This window comes from Stegodyphus dumicola, chromosome 7, assembly GCF_044657685.1.
Source record: "Stegodyphus dumicola isolate Sdum_Otavi_A_Nest chromosome 7, ASM4465768v1".
Lineage (NCBI taxonomy): Eukaryota > Metazoa > Arthropoda > Arachnida > Araneae > Eresidae > Stegodyphus > Stegodyphus dumicola.
In genome coordinates, this window is record NC_140774.1 from 120,790,303 (window position 1) to 120,808,546 (window position 18,244).

Below are 18,244 nucleotides of genomic sequence, written 5' to 3' on the forward strand. Positions count from 1 at the left end.
AAAAAGATTTTTTATTTTTTTATTTTTTAAAAGAACTATTCTAACTAGTATATCCACAAACTCCTTTTTAGATGATATTTGTCCCTCTAGATGGATAGGTTATGATAATTCATTTAGTTAATTTTTTACAACAATAATTTTTTAATGAAAACTATAAACCTATTGAAAAATATTTTAAAAAATCAAGCACATGAAAATTTTTCAATTAGTTAATTGCATAAATTGTTTTTCTCCCTCAGTGCAAACACACAAAAAAATTTTTGGAAACTTTATTAGAGTAAATAAAGTTTTTCCTACTCGAGCTGAATATTCTAATTACTACACTACTAAACAAAAATATCAGTATTTTTTCATTTTATTATTTCTTTTGCTTTAAATAATATTTTTAGCTATGAATGAAGCTAAAAAATAAATTCTACTTGTTTACCTTTAAGATTATCTAATGATATTTGTTGTTTTATTTTCAAGTTCCTTCCATCCAGTAAGTACAATGATTCTTTTGTTACAACTAACACTCTTGGCCGAGGTTTGTATCCATGCCGATCATATTTGGTTACAGGCAACATATACTAAAAAATATAAAAAAGAATAATGTTTCTCAGTATAATTATTGGTGCTTAAGACACAGCTATGCAAGATACATAAGTTGATGTGTTTTATTAGAGAAAAAAAAATTACATGCACAGAAAATCTTCTTTGTTATATCATATTTGATTATATACCAAGACAGATATTGTTTTATATTTCAACTCTGATATACAAAATGGAAACAGCTAAGATTAAAAAAAGATATAAAATAACAGCTGGAATTCAAGTAAATAAATGCTTGTTAAATTTTGGAATGCTTTTTATGTTTACAAATTAAGGAAAGAATTCCAAGAGCCTCTAAACTTCTCCAGAACAAAATTTTAATATTTTCTTGAGATAAAACTTAGTAATTTTTTAAAATATTTCTTCCATCATAAAATCCTATAGAGTGAATGGTATACATGATATAACAGAAAACAGCACAATGAATTTTGAAAATGTTTAAGCTTAGTTCATGCTTTTTTTTGGAGAGGGTCGTCATTATGCACACTGAAACAAATAACCAATGAAAAATGCCAAAATTAAGTTGACAAAATGAGTTATCAGCAACAGTTCATGTTTAAAACAGAAACCTGCGAAAATATTATCATACTTGCCAACCTACGACACTAAAAAATCAGGAGTTTTTTTAAGAAATCAGGAGATTTTTCACAATGTTAAAAAGACTTTTTAAATGATAAAAATATAGTTTTTAATAATGAATTAACTTTAAATAGTAACTAATTCTTAAATGCAAGCAACACAAAAATAGCTTACACATAAAAAAAAAAAAAAAAAAAAAAAAAAACATTTTTATTACTTGCATCGTTTAAGAAAAAAAAAAAAAAGACACTTTAATCAGTTTTCGTACAAATGTTATAAACAGTGGCAGATTTTGCTTTCTTTAAAAAAAAATTCCTAATTTTGTTCACAGCAATTGCCACGTAGGCCTACTTTCGCTAATAAAAGTTTTTCTAATGTGTCATCACTAATATTAGATCTAAATTTAGTCCTCATTTACGCAACAACACTGAAAATCCTCTCACACTCTGCATTACTATGGGGAACTGTCAAGATGGCCAACACAATTCTAGACAGTTCACTATATTTTAAAATTACATCAGCACCTTTCAGTTTTCCAATTACACTCCACTGGGTGTCAATCCTAGCTGATTTTATAACTTCATTCAAGTTTTCTAATTGTAAACTGCTGCTATGCAGCTGTTGGAACTGTTTAAATTTTTCCTTCCTTTTAGAACTCCTTTCAAGATAATAATAAATATCAACAATGTGTTCATCCACATTTACTGGTAAAGAAGCTGCCCCTTTTTCAGCTGCTAAATTTAAGAGGTGACAGGTGCACCTCATAATCTGCAAATCTGAATTATCCTTTCTTAAGATGCCTGTAACACCAGTCCTCAAGCCTACCAATACTGGTGCATTATCGGCACCAAGTGCTAAACAATTATCCAGAGGGCCTGCATTTTCTTTTAAAGTTTAATAATTAGCTGTGGTATATTAAAGCCTGTCAAATGTCCTTCTAAAGTGAGGACAGAAAGTAAACTCCACTCAATTTCTGAAGACTCTGGATTAAAAAAAGAAACAATTGGATACAGTTTTGAATCTGTATTATTACTTCCATCCGTAGAGAGGCAGAACGGAGCTGTTTTAGTGCAATCAATAACTGAAGATTTATTTTTCAAACCCATTTCTTTAACAATTGCGCCTGTTTTGGTTCTTTCACTTGAGTATTTCTTAGCAATTTCACTACCGGGAAACATTTTTCTAAATAAAGCTGCAGCGTGATCCGATGCATTCAGTGGCAGGTTGTGCTCCAGTAAAAAGGCAGAGAACAGACATTCTGCATTAATAACTTTTTGGTCCTTTGTTTCCGAAGAAATATTTAATTTTTCATTTTTTTAAAAAACAACTCATGTTATCCTTGTGTTTTTGTGTTCGCACATGTTTGAGAACATCCACCCTTCCACATTGCGAAATCGAGAAATCGCAACGACAGGCGGTACACATCGCAAATTTATTACATTTCCTTGAGGAAATAATGGAAGGAAAGTCAACTGTGTACGATTTTTGAAACTTACACGAGTATTTCACCTTTCTTGCAGACATAACAAAAGATAATTTCTAAAACTATTTCCCGAAGGCACGTGCACTCACACAACTCAGGACAAATTGAACGAAATAACTAAAGAACATCCAAATAACAGCTTGCCTTGTCCTCATTGGCTAATATATGCCAGCTGACACGCAGTGGAGTTCGATGCCCATTGGAAAACTGGAGAACGACATTTCTGGGATACGTATAATGCTCTCACTCACAAAGCAGAAGTTATCTGATTCGCAAGGTTTTGTTTTAGATATGATCTAGAGAAAATTCGATTGCTTTCAGGCGTCCAAAATCACTTTTTTTTTTTTTTTTTTTGATATAAAATATATTTTTTTGATATAAGTATTAAGCCAAGTTCCATAAAAATCGCGAGAAATTTTAAGAAAAAGTCGGGAGAAATATATTGTAAATCGGGTTGGCGGAAGATTGGTCGAAAATCGGGAGAGTTGGCAACTCTGGTTTCTCAGAGATTGCAAAATATTTGCCTTTTTAACCCTGACAGGGAGATGTAAGTAAGATAAACATTGTGACAATGCATTTTGTTTCTTAATGTTTGTTTGTCAATCTAATGATATAATAAAACTAAAATTCTTCAATCATCACAAAGTTTAAAACAATCAATCAATGATTTCAAAATAAAATTTTATGAACTAGCACCAAGTTAGTCTCTAAAAGATACTATGACTAGCTAAGTATTGACTAGTCTAAGAAACATTTAACCCTTTCAGGGTTGGTATATAAAAGAATTTTTAAATTGTGGTACACCCTAAGAACACACAATTCAAAGTTTAAGAAAAATTTTTTGAGTGAAATCCTAAATTTTGAAGGCTCTTGTATATTTTATACCACTGCCCTCTGTGAAGCATTTTCTTCCCCATGCCAATTGTTAATTTTTGCTTTTTAAATCTATTTTTGCATACTTCTGATGAGTGTCTATAGAAATGGGTGCTTGAATTTAGTTATACAAGTCTGAGGTAAAATTTCTCTGTAAATTTAAAATTTTAGAAATAAAATTTATGTTTTTAGGCACATTGATGATGCCACACAGTTTAACATACTTATATAAAATATGTGTAATAGGCTTTTGAAAGTGATTTAAATTCAACACAGTCGAATCCAGTTAATTGGACCACCAAATAATCGGACCAACCACTTTTTCGGACCGAATCCCAAAGAACCAAAACAAATCCTATGTACATAAGCCTAATATTATTCGCTTATTTGGACCAAAAGACATGAGAATGAAAAAGAAACGGAAGCCACAAGTTGGCCACGTACAGTGGATGTACAGGTGGTCTGCGTCATATGGAAGGATGAATTCCCCAGGAGAATGCTTTTATCAAAGGTCAGGAATTTCTTAAATTGCATGACAAGAGCAAAACCACTGCGTCTCCGATTTTCGAGGAAATGAACAATAGAGTGTCCGGCTCCCTGTCAACCATGATTAAAGTTTACACAAGAAAACTATCATTGCACCACCCTTTTGGGGTGATTTTAGTGACAAAGCTTTGAATGGCAAGCATTTTATCTCCCTCTTTACCTCAACATCTTGACCCCCAAACACCAAGGTTTCTTCAGACCACTTTGGTCAATGAACTGTACGCGCATCTTTTCTCCCCTGCCAAAATGCCACTACGAGACGGGACGTTAGCTGAAAAAATTGGTTTCCTGGATAAAATCAAGCAACAAATATGAAACACTAGTCAGTGTTGGTTGGTGGAAATTACCGGATTGGCAAAGACTACAATTCCGTGCTTGATAAAACAAGCAAATGAGCTGCAAGAAGAATGGGCACAATGTGAAGGACGAGGAGAAACTTCCTAAAAACGGAAGCATGAAGGAAAGGATCCAGACGTCGATGAGGCCCTTAAAGAATGGTTAACCATTGTTACTGGTCAAGCTGTGCGAGTAAGCCACTCAATAAATAATGTTAAAATACAAAGCAGAAGAACTCGCTAAAAAGCTGGGCCACGATGACTTTAAAGCTATGGACAGTTGGTTGTCTTGATGGAAATCTAGACATGACAAAATTCACGAAAGCACATGGCAAGAAAGAAAGTTCTGAGAGTGCAGGTGCTGAAGAATGGAAATAAGAAAAACCACCTGAGCTTCTTGAAACTTTTTCAGCTGATGAAATCTACAATGCTGATGAAACTGGGCTGTATTATCGTGCTACACCAGACGACTCGTTAAGTTACAAACATGTTGCACTCTCTGGCTCCAAAACAGAAATGGATCGCGTAACTGTCTTGTGCTGCTCAAACATGTCAGGAAAGGACAAGAGGAAGTTGTTGGTTATAGAAAAAAGCACCACGCCTCGCTGCTTTAAAAGACTTAGAATAGACAGTTTACCAGTTATGTATCGTGCGAAGAGAAATGCGTGGTTGACCTCCTGAACTTTTTAAAAAATGGCTGAAGGACTGAGACAGAGAGCTACAACGAGAACATCCAGCTGGAATTTCTAATCATATGTACTGCAACAACAGTGTATGTATTTTCATATTCAGTTGTATTCCCCTATTACTTGATTTATGCAGTATAACAATATAATATTAACAACTCTTCAAAGGCCCCATACCCGTGCCCATGTTGTGAAAACCTCTTTGTTTCTATATATATATAATTGCACCAATATCATATGAATGTCTATTATTAACTTTGTAACTCTACGTAAATCTACGCACTTGTACCTCTTAATCATATGTAATGCAACAACAGTGTATGTATGTTCATATTCAGTTGTAATCCCCTATTACTTGATTTATGCATTATGATAATAGAATTTTAGCAACTCTTCAAGGGCACCGTAACCATGCCCATGTTGTGAACCCTCTTTTTTTTTTTTTTTTATAGTAATAGAACATTAAATTTGCCGTGTCCATGGAGTTGTGTTATTGTGGGATGGTCCTCTCTGGCATCTCCTTGCTGGGTTGGCACTCAATTCCATATGGGTATACCCAAATATATCCTGGGTGGAAGCCAGCTCTGCAGTTTAAACCTCCCAAGACCACAGCTTTTGTCCAGCCAATGGACATGGGCATCATCAAAAATTTAAAGACCCTTTATCCTGCAAGGTTTGTTAATTACACCCTTGAAGTATTTGAAGAAAGTTTGCTGACCTCATCGTCAAAAGCCAGCAAAGTCAGTGCAAAGGTCAACATCTTACAACTAGTTACATTTGTGGCCGATAGCTGGCGAAAAGTGAGCAGTGAGACAATTCAAAACTGTTCTTCTCACTGTGGCTTTAAGCACTTGGTTTTGGAGATGGATGTTGGCATGTTCATTGAAAGTGAAAATGATGATGGACATGTGGAACTTCAACAGGTACAAAATTGCGAAGAGTTTTTATCCATCAACAATGAGCTTCAATGCTACAATGAAAATGAAGATTACGATGCTGCAATTGTTGCTCGAGTTGCAGCAAAACATATAACAGCACCGAAAGACCAAGAAAGTGATGATGATGATGCCGCTAATAAGTTGGTGCAAGTGACAACACAGGATAGGAGGAAATGCATTAAAACTTTGCATCGCTATTTCATGCAGGAGGGAAATGAAGGCAGTCCCATTGCTGCATCAAATGTTTGTGCCGATTTCGTTAAGTCGTAAGTTCGTTCGTCCGAATTCGTCAAGAGAACGTGTCAGATCACATTGGGTAAGTTCTTAAAATGTTGACTGGAACTTGGTAAGAACTTTTTATTGTGCTTTGCATGCTGAGTATCGTGGAGATCGTTTCTTAGAATTTGTTTCTAAATTAATTTTCTCAATGAAAAAAGTTTGACTGTAGTTCTTGTGTGTACATGGATGTTTGCAATACGTGGTGTACTTCACAATAGAGGTCATAATTACATTTTAGTATATGGTTTACATGTACATTTACTGTTTGCTACATATAGCACATCCCGTCTTACAAAATACAACATGTTCATGTAATCGGACCAGCCGGTTCTTAGGACCAAAACGATCGCTTCCCGATGCGGTCCGATTAACCAGAATCGACTGTATTTCTATTTTATAAAAAAAATTTAGCATATATAACACTGCATGAGTAAACAGTATCATGCTGTAACGGAACTAGTATAATGTTATAAGGACTCAGTTGAAAATAAAAAGTTAAAAAATGAAACATGACTCAGCTGAAAAATTAAAGTTACATTTTTGAAATTATTATATTTTATGCCTTAGATAATATATCAAAAGAACATGCTTCCTGCTATGATGCCAAACCTGCCCATACCGCCACACACTTTCGGTTACTGGCACAATAAGGGACCATTTTTAATTTTATGTAAATACAGGTTGTAATATATCACTTTGCTCAGTAAGGAAAGCCATTAAATGATTTTATTATTTAATACACCTCAAAGCTTTTATTTCAATTTTCAGCCTCTTGTATCCCTTTTCAACTTTTCGATGAATAATTTAGAAGAACATCTCTTCAATAGAGGTAAGCTACAAACACACCTTGAAGCTCTTTTTTTGGGGGGGGAGGTTAAAAAAACTGACAAACTTCCGATAGATATATTATATACCACTGCCCATTAAGGCTTTTAAGCTTTTAAATCATTTATAACACTGTACACAGACATGGAACAGTACAAACTTATTTAAGGTTTCATGACTTTCTATAAAAATGCCTGATGCAAAATTCATGTTAGCACACTCCTAATAAAACTCATCAATCTTGAAAATCACCGAACACATACAGCAAGCTGTTACACAATGCACAACCAATCAATAACAATAAAGAAAGACCTTGTAAACATAGCATTTAGTTCACAAGAAATATCTGTTGATTTTTTGCCAAGACAAACTGCTATACATTATGCAGTATTAGATTTTTCACAGCAAGAAACACGAAAAATCTATGATCTTGTCATGAATCTTCCAACTGATACTCAAGACGTGCTACCAGTTACTAAGAACCATAAGAATATGCATGAAGAAAGACAATAATTTCCTTATAATATCATACTGAAATCAAGTCAGCAAATTATTATCAAATGTTTTGATATCCAATCACATTTTCATTATATCTCTTATATATTATTTTTCTGTTTTAGGATTACGAAAAAAATAAAAGGTGTAAAGTTTAAGTTCTTTGGATTCCCACTCCACTCCGATGTGACCCTGTTTTTGCACAACTATATAATGCCCTTCAGGGAGAAGAAATTGCCAAAAATACAATTTAATAATCTTTCTTATGCAATACAACAATAGCTCAGTCATAATTGTTAGCATTTTGAAATGTGTTAACCAGAAGCTGATGAAGAATTTTTTTTTTTTTTTTTTTTTTTTTTTTTTTTTTTTTTTTTAAGGAAGGAAGAAACTTGTGAAACAATATCAATGTTATCTCATCATCATTATATATTTTTAAAAATCTAATAAAATGGGTCATTAAATTTTGCTATTACCACATTTTCATTTAAATATATTTGTAGAAAAAAATGTTAATGAATTAAAAAATAAAAAATAGCTATTTTTACATCTTCCAGTTTTATTTTATTTTATTTATTTATTATTATTATTATTATTATTATTATTATTATTATTTTTTAAATTTTTGCATAGATGTATTATTCAGGACGATTTTTAAGTGAACAGCATTCAATTTAACTATAACTTTAAAAATTCAAATACAAATAACTGGAACATAAAATTGCATTGATTTGCAGATAGTGTAACATCATACCAAACAAGCATTTAACATGTACACAGAACACATTCTTATTTTATAACATTTACAAAGACATTTTACTTGATTTCCCCTCCTTTCCCTAATCTTAACTTGATTATGGTACTTCTTGGGAGGAAAGGGAATACAGAATCTAAGAAATGCCAGTTTTAAATTGTTGGACACAAGTATTCACAAAACATGTGCATTTCTGTTGCAACTAATTCGCATCTCCTGATTTTAACATTAAATATATTTTGCTGGCATTTTCCTTGGCATGAAAAGTATGTTACATACAGATTTTCCAGAGAAATATTAAACAGACTGGAAAAAAATACTTCCCATATATTTCGTTTGTTGAATATATTATACATTTCTTTCAATGGTTACTAACAAGAGAGTTAAAAAAATATTAAATAACACGAAACAATACATAATCAATTAGATAATATATTTCTTTTCCTACTTGTCAAAAAAAAAAAAAAAAAGAGAGGCATATGAAAAGAACATATATTCATTTCAAGAAAACGGGACAACAAAATATTTCTGCAACCTGTTTTATTGAAAGCAAAATGACACTGAAGATCCTTATCATTAAATCTAAAAGTTAAAGACAAAAGGTCCTAAAAATGTTTTAATTCTTCCAAATCCATATCTTTATATTTCTCAACATCAGACAATGCCTCCTGACTACAGATAATTTGAAATTTTTCTGCAAAGCTGTTTCAAACTTTTTCTGTAATCATTCCCAAGAATTTGTTTCTGAAAGGCACAAAGAAACATAATTTCCTTGCATATTTCGCCCTTTTTAAATTAATTTTATTGTTCCAAAATTGAGAGCAGAAAACCATGCAAGTAATTTAATTTCCAAAGAATGCATTACATTAAGAATATAAATGAAAAGCAATCATGGATAAATTACTGGTAACTATCACAACATCATATTTTAAAAAGAAATCTACATTCCAATAAGAATACATAATAAAATTAACATAGTAATATCTGATGAAAACTGACCTGATATCTGATAGTAACTGAACCAGACACATTGCACTCCAGTTCAATTACTTTATAAAGCCCCAGAAGCATCTCACACAAATGAGTCTTAACCACAATTCCTAAAAGAGATACCAGAGAAACGAAGGAGAAGGGAAGGCAAGCAAACGTCCCAGATTTCGAAAGATTGAACAGAACAGTAGCTAAGGCTAAAAAGAGTCGGAACATAAATAATAAAAGTAAGGTGAAATCATACATTTGGAAAGTTTCTTAAGTGTGAGAATACCTGCCATTACCTGGTTGCTTAAAAAAGAACCTGCACAATATATTGTTACCAAACGTCAAAATGCGGTAAGATAGCTTCCCTGCAAAACAGTTTTAGGAAGGGAAGGCAGGGTTGCCACATTTGGCGATAAATCGCCCATTTGGCAACAAAATTGCCGATATGCCATGGACGGATGGAGAACCTTTTGGAACGAATTCTTACCGGTTTAGCCCAAAATGTTCTTGAACACAAGCCAAAAGCTATATACACCCTGCTGGTCCGCAGTCAGTGAATGAGTGCCTCGTCTAGAGTGAGAGATAGTGTGTCTCATCTAGTTAGTCCGTGCGGAGGCGATGGCGATACTTCATCATAAAGCTCATCAATAAATAAATAAATAATAAAGAGGCGATACTTCATCATAAAGTGTGTTTCGATACTTCATCATAAAGTGCTAAGGTCATTATTCACTCCAAATCCATACGAACGTGAAGGAAAAAATAAACAACTGGTGTCAGAGGAAGGAAAAAAACGTAACAACTGGTGGCAGAAGTGGGATTTGCGAGTGAATGCCAGTGACCCGCCTGCAGAGGAAAGCTATGGCCGAGGAAGTGAAGATTTTGATGGACTTCTTAGTCGAGATCAAAGCCAGACAGGAAGAGATGAAAGCCGAACTGAGAGTTAAAAGTCGGATAAGTCGAGATAAAAGCTGGATATGCTGAGATAAAATCTGGATATAAAGAGATGACAGCTGAGATCAAAGCCACACAGAAAGAGATGAGAGTGGGACTAAAAGATAAGAAAACCCGGCGAGAACAAATAAATGTTGGCCAAGAAAAGGTGCGAGAGCAACTCCAATCGGTGAAAATTGAGCTTACAGAAGAAACTGGAGCCATAAAAGACTATGTGCAAATGAGAGAAGTGGCATCTGAGAACCAGAAGATGAAGAAATGAAGGAAGTAGTAGTGAAGTATCCGAGAAAGCTAAAGAAATAAAAGATGAAACATTTTACGAGATTAAAGAAAGAGAACGAAAAGATGAAGAAAAAGACAGGGAAGACGCTTCTCATTCTCAGGTGTCCGAGTTGAACTGGAAGACCGTGATAATACTGTTTATAAAGATGAAGAAATAAATGAAGTGGCTTGTAAAGCTTCTGAAAGAGGTGAAGAAATAATTCATGTAAATAAAGTTCCTGATTCTCAAGTGCCTGAAGTGGAAGTGAAAGAAAGTGAAAATGCGACTGTTAAGTTCAACGAAACTGATAGTGAAGTTACAAAGTCGCAGTTAGCAAGTATTGAACCATCTGAAAGTGCATGTGATGCAGAGATGGGAGAAGCTGATGTACAACTTACGCAGAGTGCTCCAGTATTGCAAGAAAATTCGCCCACTTCGCAAACTACGTGTGCGTCTCATAGTGCAGGTTTTACAGACAAAAACTTGATTCTAAACCCGGATACTTTTGCTTGTAAAGGATCGTGACCCTCGTGCAAACATCGGAACTGGTTCCCAGGAAATGGAGGAAAATAAGCATGTATCAATTGCTAAAAATACTGAGGTGAATTATATGCCTGCTGAGAATGAACTAATGAGTATTGAACAAACTGTTACAGATCTTCCTGTGGATGAAAAGTCTGAAAGTATCTTCAGACTGTGATATGCAAAACAGAAAAAACATAAATGCATCTGAGAACTGCAGTGGAAAAGTATTTGACCTGGGTATAACTTAATGAAAAGACTGAGACTGAAATTCATTCTTAACTTTAATTTGTATAATTTAAAACTGTTATGTGTTTAATTTGCTTACGTAACTTGTACATAGTGTAAATATTAGTTTCTTTAATTATGTTATCTGTTTGTTTTAAAACGTTTTGATTGTATCGAATTTGGCTTCTGACCAAGGGTTGTACTGCCCGGGATGTGCAGTCCTTAGGAGGGGGCAGTGTTACGAAATGTCAAGGTGCATTAAGATAGCTTCCCTGCAAAGCAGATTTAGGGTTGCCATGAAATGGCAAGGGAAGACGGGGTTGCCAAGATCGCCCGGATGGAGAACTTTCTGGAATGAATTCTTACCAGTTTAGCCCAGAATGTTCTCGAACACAAGCCATACGAACGTGAGGCGATCGAGTTGACAGCCGGGCAGCGAGTGCCGAGTGGGTCGTCGAGTGCATCGAAGAGTCTCTTAGTGTATCGCAGTTAGTGCATCGTTGAGAGAGTGCGTTAAGCTCTGGGAATGACTGAACTGAAGAGTCGGGAGCTGTGCTTGTGAGTTGTCGAGTGCATCGCGAGTTGTAGTGTGGAGAGTCTCGAAAGTACGTGGAGTTCCGAGAACGACCGAGCAGAGTCAGCTGTACTCTGGTGCTTTGCAGTGAAGCTGTCACCTCCTTTATTGGCTGACAGTGTGAAGGCTGTGTTGCTGATTGTTCCATCGTGTTTATAGTAGATCTTTGACAACTGTAAAAAGTGCTTTGGAGCTGTCCTGATTAATATTGGCTAAATGAAGTGTGTTTCGATACTTCATCATAAAGTGCTGTGGCCATTATTCACTCCAAATCTGTACAAAACCCGTAACTTACGTAACGTAAAGAAAGAAAATAACGTAAACAATTGGTGTCAGAAAAGCAAAACGCAACAATGTGTTTGAAATAACAAATGGATGGGAAAATAAAATAGATGGAATGCTAATGGGAAAATGCAAATGTAAATTGAATACACTGAATAAAAATAATAATAATCAAGGAAACACAATTTACCAATAAACAGGCCTTCAAAAGGGAAAACTTTGTACAGTAGAAGTGGAAAATTACATGAATATCAAAAAAAAAAAAAAAATTAAGAACCTATAAAAAATGAGGGGGGAATACACGAGAAAATATGGTATATGTTTCAAGAAAATGTAATATATTATCTTTTGTATATACATCTCATACTTTATGGATGCTCAGCAAACTACTCACATATACTGTCACAATATATATATATATATATATATATTATACATGTACCAAAAAGAAACTGAGCTGCAATCACGAAACTCGGCAGGAATGTAGTCTGGTATGAGAAATTTCAATGCTAATGAGACAAGGGTAAACATGCTATGCGCATATGAGATGCGTAGTTGGGAGAGTTAAAAAAGCATAATTGCTTGTGCCATAAGGCTATTTAAACAAATCTGCTGACTTGAATGGACAGCATTACAACTAGAAATGCCTCCGAGGGATAACGGCAACTTTGAGAAGAGGCGTACAGTAGGCTTCGGGGAAGCAGGTTGGTTGAACAGATGCCACTTCGGTCGGAATGATATGGTAGTTGCTCAATGTAGGTGATAATGGAGCACAGCAGGGATAGTCTACAGTTGCAAAGGGTCAAAGCATCCCAGAAACACAAATGAGCACAAGGATTGCACAATCATATGAGTGGCCACTTCCATGCCAACAACGTCGCTAGTTGTAGTCGATGTCGATTCGACGTCATTTACCAGCTTCCAGGCATCTGGTGGTATCAAGGGAAACCATTCGGAAATGTCTGGTCGATGCTGGTACATGCAGCCGAAGTCCATGGGTCTTAGCATTTTTCTGTATCATCTAAATAAAATGTGAAACACCAATATTGCCATGCCTACACATCATTTTACTAAATTTAAACAGATGATCTAAAATCCAGTATCACTGAAGTCCCGATTGTACTGTACATGAAAAGTAAAGAAAGCATTATTATCAGCTATTATATTTTGATATATTTATTAGATTTCCAACTGCTGCGATTGAAGATTTCATGTTTATTTCTTTTACATGCTTTTAAAATACTGTTTAAAAAGCTAGTAAAATATTAACTTTTTTTTAATAAAGAATATACGTATGGCACAGTATATTTTCAAAAACTTTAAATCACACAAATTTATTTATTTACTTTCTTTGAAGTATTAAATTTACACTTATTTCAAACCAACTGATATCATTACAAAGTAAAACAAGTTGAAAATATATGTTATAAATGGATATGAAGTACACATAAATAAATATATAAAACTGAATATAGTTAAAAAAAAAACAAGATTTAATCAAATCAAACGTTCTCAAATTTGAAAATCAAAAATTCTCATAAAAAATCAGCAAATGGGAATTTATGTTATTATCCTGTTCCTATGAAATTTAGATTAGCATAACATATAGCTTAAGTTTTAACAATGAATGACACAAAAATAATGTTAATTTTCATATTTCAGAGCAGACCCTTACTGCCTATTATTCTAATTCATTGCCTATTTTAAATTTAGAAATTATCTGTGCTTAAGGGAATAAAATAATATCTCCTCTTTTTTCTTTGTGTGTGTGTGTGTGTGAGTGAGTGATGACATATGCCAATATTAATTTATGTATGTGTGCATATTTCAAAAGGGAAAAACTCTAGAAAAAATATAACCTATATATAACATAGTACAAAACAGAAGGCATATAACTCTAGAAACCATATACAGTCAAAAGTCATTAATCCGAACTCGTCGGGACTTCAGCGATTCCGGATTATAGATCCTCAGTTTAAATCTGATAAGATGGCATGCAGAAATTATAAATTAAAAATATGAAACTGTAATTTATGAAATAAAGAACAATTATGATCTAAAGGGTATCAAAATTTACAAAAAAAAGAGCTTAATATTAATTTGTTTACTTTATTACACATTTCTTTCAATGTAAGTTGTTTAAGTTGCTTCGTTATTTATGTGATAATACATTCTCTTTAATTCTATAAACAGACATAATTTCTTGTTCAGTTACAAAGTTCCGCTGCTCAAGTCCTATAATTGCTGTGTCGAGAATACCAACTAATTTGTCAATCGAAATTTTTTCGTTTTCAATAACCTCTGTCACTTTCTTCGCTATCGGAAGCGAATTATAATGACGAGGAATTTGATTTAAATCATATCAAAGACGGAGTACATCGAGATGAAATACTACATTTAGTAAGGACTTATAAGCCAAATAAAATAAAAACATCTGCCCTGAAGATAAGGATAGTGCTGACAGATCAACTTCTAATTCATTGCGTGTCATGGCGTTAAAGATAAACAAAGTTTAGATAAACAAACGTTAAAGTTTAGATAAACAAACGTTAAAGTTTAGATAAACAAAGGATATGCCTTTATCTATTTTTTGCAGCAATTCCACTTTTTGTTTAATGGACTTCGAAACATACTTTCGCTTTGTAGATCCTTTACATATTAGTAAATATATATCAGAAATTCTATTTGACATAATCGAAAGTTCAAGCTTACTTTTATAAAATTGGTCTAACAGTCTGCAAAAAATAATAAGCCGGATCCAATTCGAAGATTAAGGAATAATGCAATCTGCAACATTAACTGAATTCGATAATTTTAGCTTAGCTTATACCGTCCGTCATACATTAAATTCGCATTTGTAAACGTATTTTGCGCACGCGCACACATATATTCGCAGCCGTATTTATTGCTGGCAAACATTTTCCTTCATAAAAGCTAAAAATTAAAAACCAGGAGATTCAGCTATCTGCTGGAAGACCTGGAGACGTGACAAACAGGAAGAGTTAGCGAGAATGCTAAACTATGTTAAAGTTCTATTATTAAACATTATGCTATTCTGTTAGAAGAAAATATGAGCAGTTTTTGAATGGTATGAAAAAAAAAAATAGAAATGAATTAAAATATTATAATCCATCTAAATACAGACATCAACAGTCTGCATTATTACGACAGAACAAAAGTATTATCAAACTAACAGAAATGTCACCTACAGTCCAAGTTTCTTATTTAAAGTTTATGAGAATTTTGAATTCCATTTTAAGCTTTCAGTAATTTAGAAAAATAAAACAAAGTAGATCAGTCATATCCAATTACATTTTAATGTTATTTTACAGCAATGTAAGTTTTATTACATGTTAACAGCATATGCAAATTTAATATAACATTTTTCATCTGTACAATGAATGTTTATTAGAATCATTTACTTACTGGTAATTATAGACTAATCTTTTGTAGATATTTACATAAACACAACATTTAAATATGTGACTAAGGCTTCAACATTAACTTGAAGGTCCAAATTATAGATCATTCCGGATTATGGGCATTCGAATTAACGACTTTTGACTGTACATAACATATTTTCCACTCTATTTATGGAATAATATATAGAATTCTCCATATTACTTATTAAATATTGACAACATAATAATAAACTAGATTTTCATATTACAAATGTAAGTTCTAAGAAATGTATTTCATTAATTTAATACATAAAATAATCAGTAAAGTAAAATTTTATGACACTTTTTACTTACCACAATTTTTTCTTTGATTGACTGGGTATTGTTATCTAGCACTGTAAGCAGTTTTCCTTCAATGTCATGACCTAATCCAACAAAATTATTTTTATGCTGACGTTCATTTGACAGAATATTATATGAAAAATACTTCTCATATAAAATTATTAATTTGATATGAAAATGATCACAAAGAAGAAAAGCTCGTACCATACATTTTATAATTAAGCTTAAAATCAAATTTTAAATTAAAAATATCTATATATATTTCAGAAATGTTATTTACTTAGATAATCCCATCTATAAAAAGAAAAATTTTGGCTTCCTACAGATAAATAGTTATATATTGCAGCACAGCATTTGAAGTCTAATTTGCATGATATTTCATAAATATAAACAAAAAAGAGGATGTTAAATAGCCCACTGTTTGTACTTCAAACTATGTTATTTACTGTGTACTGATAAAAATGAGTTGGTCTTGTATCGCAAGTGGCCTAAACTGATTCATTTTAAGTTAGGCAAAAAAAACCCTGAGCTGGCATAGATTTTGGATAAAACTTATCAGACATATGTTCCTCTTCTTCAAAAGCAAAACTTTTTTGTTGATGCAGCAAAAGCCATATTCATAATGGAATCATTATCAGCCCACCAGCGCCCGAGCAGCAAAAGCCGCTGAACACTGCCGCTGAAAAACTGGTAGTTCGGTCGGGGGCTTAAATCCCAGTAAACAGTCTAGCTGCATGGGCATTTCCCTGGATTTTTCCATGTGTAACATGGATACAAGCCAGTTTTCCTTACGACTTACATGGGCACTCCTCCCTTTCCATGTAGTGCCTAAGAGCAGAGCATGTATTAAGTAAGAAAAAAAAAATAATGGAATAATTGAATGGATATAATCTTTGGGCATTCCCTTTTCGTCAACTTAATGACACTAAGGGTTCTCTTGGAGAGATTGGCACCAACACACCTGGAGTAACACAGCCCCCACAGCGTCACTGATCACCAATTTGCTACCCAACAGTCACCCCCAGAACCAGGTTTGTAATTTACATACTCCATGGCCAAGACTACCTAGGAACATATTCTGCCCAGCAGCTTTGCAGAGTTTCTACGTGGACCCCTGGGAGGGGGGGGGGAATCATTGGATGGAGTAAAGAGAAAACAAATGTACCATCTATTCAGAAGAACAGTAAAAAAATGAGAAAAAGCTAAAATGTTAGAATTTTGAGAACACTGGAACGAAATTCTAAATCTTAGTTTTTTTTCATGTTTCACACCGTTTTTTTTTTTACATATGCCAATATTAATTTAGAAACCAAACAACAAAAATCAGCATTATATTTGCCAATTTTGACAGGACTAGTTTCAATGGTTTTACCAAACCATCATGCTCAGCTGCCAAAGCACAAATTTCTTAAAGGCTGAAAGAAAGAAATAAGAACTCTTTGCCTTCAGCCTTTAAGAAAATTTAGTTCTCGTTTCATCAATAGATGGCCCCAGTAGCTTAACTCGTCATTTTTATCTTACCACTATATCTTATCTCGTTCATTTGTGCTTTGGCAGCTGAGGATGATGCTTTGGTAAAACCATCAAAATTAGTGCTGTGAAAATTGGCAAATATAACACTGATTTTTTTTTTTTTTTTGTTTCTAAATTAATACTTGTTCGGCAAGTTATTTTATCTTAATATGGCAATATGTTAATTTTCTTTTAACTATGCCCATTCATTTTTGATATAAATATGACTGTTACTCCTCTCACTTTTATGAACATTTTTTGCTCCAGAAAGCAGAAATTTATGCATAACTGCTTTAAAAACTGATAGAGTTTTATTTGAAATCGAAGATGAGAAAAAAGGGAGAAGAAGGCAGCATTTTTGTCTAACTTTTAAATTCCACATTGGTATATTTCTTTTCTAATTAAACCAATGCATCATTTACAAACAAAACAATGATTTCAAAATGGATTATTTCATCGATAGGGAAAATCCAAAATACATGGTATGTCCATAAATCATTTTTTCCTCTTCTTCATCTGACATGGCAAATATAAGCTCTACCAGAAAGATCTGTTCAATAATGTTGGGCTTCAAATCCATGCAGGGATTCATTTGAAATACAAATGGCTGTCTCTCTTTATTGCTGCATTCATAAGCATCTGCTCTTCTAAACTAAGTGAAACAAAAATGTCCCATGTTATTATTAAGTGAGATGCGATCATTTAAACGTGGCTACACTCCATTTACGACACTGTATCTTTTACAAATTTAAACAAGGAAGGAATTGTTGAGAAGCATACCAAAATTTGGTGACGTTCTTTGGAG

The 18,244-nt window shown here is 33.4% G+C and overlaps 1 protein-coding gene across 5 annotated transcripts in view; it reads right to left on the reverse strand.

Annotated features, from left to right (window-relative positions):
* The window catches only part of Myo61F (unconventional myosin 61F), a 225,143-nt gene that overhangs the window by 14,316 nt on the left and 192,583 nt on the right, over positions 1–18,244 (reverse strand). For 4 of the 5 annotated variants that reach the window (XR_015042187.1, XM_035351277.2, XM_035351276.2 and 1 more), the window contains exons 27-28: positions 15,940–16,010; positions 428–569 (exon numbers count right to left, since the gene is read on the reverse strand). Coding sequence is in view for 4 of the 5 variants with exons in the window: in XM_035351277.2 (XP_035207168.2) it covers positions 428–569; positions 15,940–16,010 (213 nt within the window). In the remaining variant the exon portion in view is untranslated. Of the gene's footprint in view, positions 1–427; positions 570–12,507; positions 13,206–15,939; positions 16,011–18,244 lie in introns of those variants that run through there. The other variant, XM_085820766.1, reaches the window with a different exon arrangement.